The following is a 10,624-nucleotide window of genomic DNA, read 5'->3' as shown; positions in this document are numbered from 1 at the left end:
AGGGTAAGGTTGCTTCAGGAAGAGGAAGAGTAGGTCCTTCAACCCATCTTTAGGGCACTGACACCATGAAGTTTAGGTTTCAATAGAGGAAAAACTGCGGAAGAATTGGGGCAGGGTTTGAGAAGTATGCATTGTTAAGCAGTTCTGGTCAAGGTGTGGCCAGGCGGTTGGCCTGGTCATCAGAAAACAAGCCTGGCCACTGCCTGCCACGTTGGACCCTTATCAGAAGATGTCATTTCCGTCAGCCCTGTGGTTCCAGGAATCCAAGGGGAGATGCGGGAGATAATGGCTCAGAGCAAAAAGATGCAAACTGGGAACAGGGTAGCTCAGACCTATAATCCTAATTACTCAGGAAGCTGAGGTCTGAGGATTGTGGTTCAAAGCCAGCCCAGGCAGGAAAGTCTATGGGACTCTTATCTCCAATTAACCACCAAGAGGCAGGAAGTGGAGCTGTGGCTCAAGTGATGAGTGCTAAATTTGAATTAAAGAAGCTCCGATTACAATGCCCAGGCCCTGAGTTCAAGCCCTAGGACAAGAAAGAAGGAAAGAAAGAAAGAAAAGGAGAGAGAGAGAGAGACAGAGAGAAGGAGGGAGAGAGAGAGAGAGAAGGAGGGAGGGAAGAAGGAAGGAAGGACGGAAGGAAGGAAGGAAGGAAGGAAGGAAGGAAGGAAGGAAGGAAGGAAGGAAGGAAGATGCCAGGTGGGCATTGATGGCTCAGGCCTGTAATCTTAGCTGCTTAGCCAAGATCTGAGTATTGCAGTTCAAAGCCAGGCCAGTCAGCAAAGTCAATGGGACGCTTATCTCCAACCAACCACCAAAACACTGGAAGTAGAGGTGTGGCTCAAGTGGTAAAGCAGCAGCCTTAAGCACAAAAGCTCAGAGACATTGCCCAGGCCCTGAACTCAAGCTTTAGTACAGGCACACCAAACAAACAAACAAACAAAAGATCAACGTGATCTGTAAGATCAACGTGATCTGTATAATTGAGCAGAGTCTTGCAGATGATTATCTGGGTTCCAGTTCTTGGCCGTTATCACGGCATCACTTCGGGGTGTCCTGTCACTGGAGGGTGGCTAGCAATCTGATTTCCAGGAGATAACTTCCTGGCCTCCAGGGTGCAGCCTCATCAGCATAGGCCCATATCCATATTTGGGGGTGTTCTGTTCTGCAAGCCTCTGCTGCTCCTGGGGGCTGGTTGTGGGCTCTTGTCAGGAAGATGTTATTCATCAGTCCTGTTCTTCTTCCAGGGAGACTGCAGGTGGGAAGGCCAAGCTTTTGCTCTGCTCCAAGTTTAACTCGTGGGCTTAGATCAGAACGAGAGAGAGAGAGAGAGAGAGAGAGAGAGAGAGAGAGAGAGAGAGAGAGAGAGAGAATACTAGTCCTGGAGCTTGAATTCAGGGCCTGGGTACTAGTACTTAGTTTTTTTGCTCAAGGCTGGCACTCTACCACTTGAGTCACAGCTCCACCTTTAGCTTTTGGTTTTTCCTGCCAGTCCTGGGGCTTGACCTCAGGCCTGGGCACTGTCCCTGAGCTTCTTCTGCTCAAGGCTAGCACTCTACCACTTAAGCCACAGTGCCACTTCTGGCTCTTTCTGTTTATGTGGTACTAACGAATTGAACCCAGGGCTTCATGTATGCTTGACGAGCACCCTACCATTAAGCCACCTTCCTAGCCCACTTTTGGCTTTTTGGCAGTTCACTGGAGATAAGAATCTCATGGACTGGGCTGGGAAGGTGGTTTAGTGGTCTAGTGTCTGGACACTATTCTGGACCTTTTGTGCTCAAGACTAGCACTCTACCACTTGAGCCACAACTCCATTTCCAGTCTTTTCCCCCTATACTTTTTATTGGAGATTAAAAAAAAAATCTGGCAGAGGGGGCTAGGAAGGTAGCTCAGCGGTAGAGCGCTTGCCTAGCATGCATGAGGCCCTCGGTTCGATTCCTCAGCACCACATCAGCAGAAAAAAAAAGCCGGAAGTGGCGCTGTGGCTCAAGTGGTAGAGCGCTAGCCTTGAGCTGAAGAGCTGAAGGACAGTGTCCAGGCCCAGAGTTCAGGCCCCACGACCGGACCCCCCCCCCCCAAAAAAAAAAAAATCTGGCAGACTTTCCTGCTTGCTCTGGCTTTGAAATAGATCCTCAAGATCTCAGTCTCCTGAGTAGCTAGGATTACATGTGTGTGCCACAGGCTTACTATATTCCTATAAAACAGAATTGTAACATTTGAAATGGCTAATAAAGTTGGAGAAAACCTGATGATTTAAAAATATATATCTTTTTTTTTTTTTTTTTGCCAGGAACTGGTGTCTCACACCTATAATCTTAGCTACTCAGGAGGCTGAGATCTGAGGATCATGGTTCAGAGCCAGCCTGGGCAGGAAAGTCCATGAAACTCTTATCTCTAATCAATCACCACAAGACTGGAAGTGCCGCTGTGGCTCAAGTGGTAGAGCGCTCGCCTTGAGCTGAAGAGCTGAGGGACAGTGCCCAGGCCCAGAGTTCAAGCCCCACAACCGGCCAAAAAAAAAAAATCCAAGATTTACCATAGTGACCAAAGAGAATCAATCAAGGAGACTTATTCAGGGAATCTCAGTTCCAAGAAATGAGATTTATGAACTGATAACAAACTTGGGGTCACTCTTCAAAGACAGGCAAGTTCAGACGTGCAGGGAAACTGCATGAACTTATATCCAGACTGGGTGAAGAAACGAGAGAGAAGTCATGGGAAACAACACAGAGACAGGATTCACATCAAAACAAACAAACAGGCTAGGAGAATCTGACTTCCCAGAGGGAAGTGATAGAGGAATGAGATCCACTATTCCTGACCATAGCCCAGCCCAACTGTTGCTATTGGAAGAGAAAAGTTTTTCTATTTAGTTTTGGGATGCCCTAAGTAGATTAGCTCCAGATCACTCTCAGGATCTGGCGTCTTTCCTGCTTGCTGTGTGGCCTTGGCTCAGAGACTACCCTCTCTGAACCCCAGTGTTCAACTTGCCAAAACAGAGGGGTCTTACAACCCCCAAAGCAACGCAGTGATCCAGGCTCCTGTTTAGAGCTCTTCTCCTCTGAGTTGAACCTCCCCTTGGGAGACCTGGGAGCAAGGTGGGGAAGGAGGGGATGGACTAGGAGGCCTAGAATTAGGGAGAAGAGAGATGGATCCTGCTCTAAGTCTCCTGACTCCACCCCAACTTTCCACTCCCAGCCTGCAGCTGCCCCAGGCTCTTTGCCACCTGCTGGGTGGGGCGGGAGCACAGGAGAGGGGTGGGGGATGGGAAATCTTCTCTGTGTGTGTGTGTGTGTGTGTCTGTGTGTCTGTGTGTGTGTGTGTGTGTGTGTGTGTGTGTGTGTGTGTGTGTGTGTGTGTGTCTTTGGTGGGAGTGGGGGGGAATTGCTCAACTTGCCCCCTTTCCTGTGCCTGCTTCCAGAAACTTCTTTCATCCTTCTCCCTGATTTCCCCTCTCCTTGGTTCTTCTTGTGGAGTCTGGGAGGCAAAGAAGAGGAGATGAAGGCTGGGGCAGAGTTCCCTGTGTCCCGTTCCTAGTCTGGGTGTCTAGGACACCCTAACCCATGTCCCTTTGTACGCCATCATCACTGAGCAGGAACATGGGGGCAGCTGGCAGGATGGTGGGGGGTGGTCCAGGGACTGAGGCAGGGAGGGAGGGAGGACAGCAGAGGGAGGACAGGCATGTGGAGCTGAGCGGGCAGGAAGCAGGGCAGCACAGCTGTGCAGGTTGCACCTAGGACCAACTGCTTCCCGCCCCGCCCCAGGCCTGTGTGTGCCCCTCCTGCTGCTCCCTACCATGTCTGCTAGAGCATGCATGCCTGGAGCCAACCAGCCAGGACCTGGGGAAGGGCAGCTGTCCCTGAGTCCCCATCACCCCCGGGGTCACTGAGCCCTCACCTCCCACCTTCCTGGCACAGCTGGGGCCTGGGATCCAGCCCTGGCCCAGCCAGGCCAAATGGTGTCCATGGGAGGCAGTTTGTGGATGGTGCTTCCTGAGTCTGTGAGCAGAGGGCAGTGGTGACCAGGGCTGTCAGTGCTGTCCTCAGCCCTGGGCAGGAGGCTGAGGCTGAGGCTGAGCCCAGCGGGACCTGTGAGGACCAGTGGATGGGTGTCTGGGAGTCTCATGTGCCAGGCTGGCTGGGGACCCAGGGGCAGCCTTCTGTGGGGTCCTGGCCTGGGTAAGGGGCAATGTGTCTGGGACCCCAGGGAGCATGGGAGGAGGGCAGGAGGAGGAGGGGGAGGAGGGCCAGGCCCAGCCTTGCCAGTTGTGCCCCAGGGCCAGGGTCTGTGCCAGCTGTGGGCGGTGGGTGGAAGGCAGGGGTGAGTCACCAAGGCCAGCCCTATCTTGCCTCTATTTAAGGTCCCTGCGGGGTTCACTGCCACAGTGCTGCCTTCCCACTGTGCCAGCCATGAGCTCGGTGAGTGCTTTAGGAGCCCAGGGTCAAGCTCAGCCCCCACGGCCTGTGCAGGTGTGGGGGCTGGGCCTGGCTTGGAAGTCCTGCTCCAGGGAGAAAGTGGGGGCCTGGGCCTGCGGAGAATTGCCCAAGGGTGGACTTAGTGTCACCCAGACTTCGCCAAGGTCTCCATCTCTCTCCTCTGCTGCATCTCACCTCACATTTTTACTGCCAGTTTCTCTTGTCTTTCTGTCCCCATTCCTGGTGCCTTTCTGGATCTCTCCTATTCTGGGGTCACTTGTCTCTACCTTCTGGAGCTCCTTTTATTTGGTTGGTTATGGGGCTTGAACTCTGGGCCTGGGTGCTGTCCCTGAGCTCTTCAGTTCAAGGTGAGCGCTCTACCACTGGAGCCACAGCGCCACTTCCTATTTTCTGAGTGGTTTATTGGAGATAAGAGTCTCACAGAGTTGCCTGCCTGGCAGGCTTTGACTCACATTCCTCAGAACTCAGCCTCCTGAGTAGCTAGGATTACGGGTGTGAGCCACCGGCGCTGGACTGGAGCTCTTTTTAGAGAGGCTCACCTACCTGCCAGCTCTCCCTGTGTTTCCCCTGTTCACATACTTCCTCTACCCTGAATCTTGCAGACGGTCCCCCACAAGACCTCCCTGCCTGATGGCCTCCGTACAGGCACTGTGATGAGGATTCGAGGCATTGTTCCTGACAAGGCCAGCAGGTAAGAAAACCCTCCCTCTGGGCCCCCAAGTAACCAGGGCAAAAGTACTGGGTGAGAGGGTGATCTTCAGGTTTAGGGGATCCTCCATGACAGCCCAGAGATGGAAGGCCTGGAACCTTCTCTGCACATCAGAGTTTTGGAACCTTTATGAAAACTGCTATGAAATCAGATATGTTCACTAATTTCCTCATGACATCCTGTATGGAGTTCTGAGGTCTCCCTAAATAATCTGGGGTTCGAGGGCCACCTTTGTATAGCCCTAAGTGGGCCTCGAGCTCTAGGACCTGCCAGTTAGTGTATGTTTTCTTCGTGGGGGGGGGGGCTTGTGGGGATTTGGGATCCCTTGTACTGCCCCTGGTGCTCTGAGGCCCTGTCAGGCCTGGGGAACTTATACCATGGCCACGAACACGCAGGCTGTTCTGGGTAGATCTGTGCTCAGAGTCCCCATCATCGTTAGGGCCTCCAATCTGTGATTCCCTGCCCTTGTCCACCCTACCCGACTCCCTCACGCTGGGCCCTGTGAGTTGCCAAGTCCCCAGGCTCTGAACAGAGAGTCTTGGGTCCTTGGGTGCTTGGCCTGAGTCCTCCCAGTGGTGATGACCGAGTCTCGATCCTCTCTCCCTCCGCAGGTTCCACGTGAACCTGCTGTGCAGCGAGGACCAGGGCGCCGACGCCGCCCTGCATTTCAACCCGCGGCTGGACACGTCGGAAGTGGTCTTCAACAGCATGGAGCAGGGCAAATGGGGCACGGAGGAGCGCGGCGCAGGCGTCCCCTTCCAGCGGGGCCAGCCCTTCGAGGTGCTGCTCATCACCGCGGAGGACGGCTTCAAGGTGTGGCTGGGGCCCTGGGGCCCTGCAGGGCGGGACGCTGAACGCTGGGCGTGGCGCGGTGGGCGGGGCGATATGCGATGGGCGGGGCATCGATCGCGGGGCGGGGCGTGGGTGTTGCGTGTAGAGCTGTGGGCGTGGCAGGGTGCTGTGGGCGTGGTTTGATGCTGTGAGCAGGGTGGAGCACGCGGTGCAATGGTTAGGTCCGCCGGCCGGGGCGTCCGTGGACCATCCCCTGGCCTGTGCGCACCTCCACCCCACTAGAGGGGCAGTAGGGCGGGGCAGGATCCGGGGTGGGGTGCCCTGGTGGGGTGGGCCGCAGCCTCCCGCCCGCCTTCCTCTCTGTCCTTAGTGCCCGAGATCAGGAGGGGTGAGGACGGCGTGGAGTGGCAGTGAGAGCCCAGGACCTCATCCTGGCGGGCCAGGGTGGCTGAGACCGTCCCCACTTTATTCATTTTTGTGCTAGTACTTGGGTTTGAACTCAGGGCCTGTCCCTGAAGCTCTATCACTTGAGCCACAGCTCCAGTCCCGGCTCTTTGCTGGTTCATTGGAGATCACAATCTCATGGACTTTCTTGCCCAGGCTGGCTTCGAACCCTGTTCCTCGCACCTCAGCCTCCTCAGTACACTGAGGTGACAGGCGTGAGCCACCAGCGCCCAGCCACAATCATCACTTTAAATTAGAGTTTCAATAGTGACCACGGACTCCCCAATGTAGCAACCATTCCCAACTCTTTCTAAGAAACTTTTCTCCCCCTTTCCTCCCACCCCACCGTTCCAACTCAGGACCCAGCGCCCCACGAATCAGCAACCCCCCAAACACTTCTGCTCAGGTTCTGTCCCACTCTCAAGTCATTTGACCCCAGAAATGGGCCTGTGCCCCATGTCTGCAGCGGGGAGCCCCCGGGGCGCAGCCGGACACGCAGCTCCCCAAGCTGCATCCCCTTGGATGGGCTCTGGCTGGACCTACTGTAGCCCCCGGGGTGGGGGTGAGGGTCTCTGACTGTGACTTTTGCCCCGCAGGCCGTGGTAGGGGACACCCCCTACCATAACTTCCGCCACCGGATGCCGCTAACGCGCGTGCGCGCAGTAGAAGTGAGCGGCGACGTGCTGCTGGATTCCGTGAGGATCTTCTGAGCCCGAGCCGCGGGCGGGGTTCAGGGAGGGGGGGCGGGGAGCCCAATAAAGTGTAGCCTTGGTGCCTGACTGCGTCCGCATGGCCTTTGTATGGAAGGAGGGCACCTGAGGACCAGGGAGCTGAGGACAGACACTCAGGGGCTGCCGCCCGATTCAAACTTGTGTCCCTTGATGGGCAGGTTTGGTCCTCAGATCCCAGGGATTGTCATCCGGTGGGAGTGGGGCGGGAGTGTCTAGGTCAATGGCGACTAATATGTGTATTTGAACAAGGGAAACTGAGTCCGTGTGATCCTGATCACTGGACACCTCAAACTTGAGCTGGGAGCGAAAATAAACATCTCAAAGCTCTCTGCCCCTCCCACCTACTTCAGCTCCCCACCCCCCTTTTTTTTTCTTTCTCCCTAGCCCCAAGAAGGGGTGGATTGGGTGAGTTGACTTGGGATGGGGCGTCATCTCCTGGAACTGCACCCCGCCATGCGGACAGGTCTTTGCATGCACAGCCCCGGGGCAGACGGGTAGCTTTGAAAGATGCCATCAACGGGGTGTGCATTGTGCAACAGGCAGCTGTCCCCTGGATTCTTAGGAACACCCAGCACTTCCCCCAACCCTTCATAGTGATGAAGGCGCTCTGCAGCACAGCCCCACTGCCTGGGGTGACTAAGGGCAGTGGCCTTGGGCATCACCACGGGGGGTAGAGATTCTGCTCCTGTGCTACCATAGGGTCAGGTTGCATTTGGAGAGTCTTCCTGGAGTCCCCCACTGCCCAACCCATGAAGGGGTGAGCCTGGTTTCTGCCCAGGCTCCAAACCACAGGATGATGTCCTCCCTGGCGACCATTGTCCATGTATCCACTTTGACCATCATGGCCAAGAAAACATCCTTGGTGACTAGGTGAGCCATGACTGGGCTCTTACCTTTTCTTTTTTTCATTTTTTGGTTGGTTGTGGGGCTTGAACTCTGGGCCTGGGCGCTGTCCCTTAGCTCTTCAGCTTAAGGCTCTACCACTTGAGCCACAGCGTCACTTCCCATTTTCTGGTGGTTAAGTGGAGATAAGAATCTCACAGGGGCTGGGAAGGTGGCTCAGTGGTAGAGTGCTTGCCTTGCATGCATGAGGACCTGGGTTTGATTCCTCAGCACTACATACGCAGAAAAAAACAGAAGTGGTGCTGTGGCTCAAGTGGAAGAGTGCTAGCCTTGAGTTGAAGAGCTGAGGGACAACACCCAGGCTCAGAGTTCAGACCCATGACTGACCAAAAAAAAAGAATCTCACTGACTTTCCTGCCCAGGCTGGCTTTGAACCTTGATCCTCAGATCTCAGTCTCCCCAGTAGCTAGGATTGCAGGTGTGAATCACTGGCGCCCAGCAACTCCCGCCTTTTCTGATTTGTTAGTTTTGGGCCCCTGTGCCCCCCTGCTTGTCCCTTCCCTTAGTAGAAGTGGTGGTTAGGATGGGACACCTATTTCATGGAGCTCTGAGAAAGTCTGCAAGCCCTGGCGAAGAAGCTGGTGTTTTGCAGTGTCAAGTACTTACAGTAACTTTCTAGGTGTTTATTTTTGTGCCAGTTCTAATGCATGAACTCAGGGCTGAGCATTATCCCTGAGTATTTGTGCTCAAGGCTAGCACTCTACTACTTTGAGCCACAGCTCCATTCCTGTCTTTTATGGTGATTAATTGAAGATAAGATTCCACTGACTTTCCTACTCCACTGATTTTGAACTGCAGTCCTCAGATTTCAGCCTCCTGAGTAGCTAGAATTACAGGCTTGAGGCACTGGCCTTGTAGCTGTCCAGGTTTTTGTTTTTGCCACTCCTGGGGTTTGAAATCAGGGCCTCAGCACTTTGCCTCTCTGTGCTCTACCACTTGAGCCCCAGCGTCACTTCCAGCTTTTTCTGTTTATGTGGTTCTGAGGAATCAAACCCAGGGCTTCATGCATGTTAGACAAGCACTCTACCACTAAGGCACATCCCCAGCCCTGTTGTTTTCTTTTGCCCATCCCGGGGCTTGAACTCTGGTCTGGGCATTGTCCCTGAGCTTGTTTTGCCCAAGGCTAGCACTCTACCAATTGAACCACAACTTCATTTTCTTCCCCTTTTTCTGAGTTTATTGAAGATAATAGTCTCAGGGACTTTACTGCCCTGGCTGACTTCGAACCTCAATCCTCAGATTTGAGCTTCTGAGTAGCTAGCATTACAGGAGTGAGTTGCCAGAGCCAAGCTTTTTCCAGGGTGTTTGTAAAGACATTCTTAGAAGTCAGGTGTTGGCAACTCACAACTGCAATCCTAGCTACTCAGAAGGCTAAGATCTATGGATCAAAGTTCAAAGCCAGCCGGGTGGGAAAGTCCTTGAGACTCTAGTCTCCACAACCACCAGAAAACCAGAAGTGGAGCTGTATCTCATAGTGATAGAGTGCCAGCCTTGAGCAAAAGAGCTCAGGAACAGACCCAGACCCTGAGTTCAAGCCCCATGATTGATAGGAAATAATCTGTCACAGTGTATATATCTGGGAATATAGGTGGGGCCTCATGCCATGTGGCATGGAAACTTCCCATCTTCCCCCCATATACTATGTGGGTGTGGAGTGCTCCCAGAGCAGAAATTACACAGGTATTTATGAGTGATAAAGAAGCATGTGAGTGACTTAGCAATTCAGTAGGGAAATGCAAATATACATAGTAGATTTTATAATGTATATTACACACACACACACACAGAGACAGAGTAGCTACTACAGGAAGCTTAGAGGAGGAGGATAGAGGTTTGAGAAAAGTTCAATAGTTCAATAGATTCCATCTGTAATCAATGACCAAAAAAACCTGGACTGGATTGTTAGTTCATACCATCAGGCCCTTAGTTAAAATCTCGGTCTAAACACCAAAATTTGTATTAAACTGTTTCTGGAAGTATGTTTGAAATCCTGCAGTTGCTCTTCAGCATAACAAAAAGTAAAGATAAGCTGGGTGCCAGCAGCTCACACCTGTAATCCTAGCTACTCAGAAGGCTAAGATCTGAGGCTCGAGGTTCAAAGCCAGCCTGGATAGGAAAGTTGGTGAGATTCTTATCTCCAATAAACCACCAGAAAACCAGAAGTGATGTTGTGGCTCAGCGGTAGAGCACTAGCCCTGAGCTGAAGAGATGAGGAACAGTGCCCAGGCCCAGAGTTCAAGCCCCACAACTGACCAAAAAAAAAAAGTGAAGATAAAAATAACATCTATTGGTGACTCTGAATATAGCCAGAAGGACCACGTGACAATCAAGTTTCAGAATGTTCATGTAACCTCTGATCTATCTCTCCCACCTTTCCTGTTGACCCTGTGTGATCATCTTTGACCATTCAGATCTTTCCCCTTGACCACAAGGGTGACTTAAGACGGGAGGATCAAATGACTCAGGGCAGCCTAGGCTACAAAATGACAACTTGTTTCAGAAGAGCAAAAGAACCTTATCCCCAACTTCACAGCTGCCTTCTGGGAGTCCCCCGGGACTCGAGGTCTCCCTCCCCTCCAGTAATGGGCCAAGTTCTCTCCAGAACA

General features: G+C 53.0%; 1 protein-coding gene across 1 annotated transcript; it reads left to right on the top strand.

Moving 5' to 3' along the window:
* The first annotated feature begins 4,343 nt into the window (after positions 1-4,343).
* Lgals7 (galectin 7) lies at positions 4,344-7,139 on the top strand. Its single transcript, XM_042668164.1, has 4 exons — positions 4,344-4,421; positions 5,042-5,130; positions 5,760-5,961; positions 6,981-7,139. The coding sequence occupies exons 1-4, from the start codon at positions 4,413-4,415 to the stop codon at positions 7,092-7,094; spliced, it is 414 nt and encodes a 137-aa protein (XP_042524098.1). The 5' UTR covers positions 4,344-4,412; the 3' UTR covers positions 7,095-7,139.
* Positions 7,140-10,624: the final 3,485 nt, after the last annotated feature.

The sequence above is a fragment of the Dipodomys spectabilis genome, unplaced genomic scaffold, assembly GCF_019054845.1.
Source record: "Dipodomys spectabilis isolate Male_0828 unplaced genomic scaffold, ASM1905484v1 ptg000422l, whole genome shotgun sequence".
In the NCBI taxonomy this organism is placed as follows: Eukaryota; Metazoa; Chordata; class Mammalia; order Rodentia; family Heteromyidae; genus Dipodomys; species Dipodomys spectabilis.
This window is presented reverse-complemented; position numbering and strand designations above follow the sequence as displayed.

Coding starts and splice junctions, on each gene's coding strand:
- Lgals7 (XM_042668164.1), top strand. Junction 5,131..5,759: donor GTTCCTGACAAGGCCAGCAG/GTAAGAAAACCC, acceptor CTCCCTCCGCAG/GTTCCACGTGAACCTGCTGT. Junction 5,962..6,980: donor CCGCGGAGGACGGCTTCAAG/GTGTGGCTGGGG, acceptor TTTGCCCCGCAG/GCCGTGGTAGGGGACACCCC.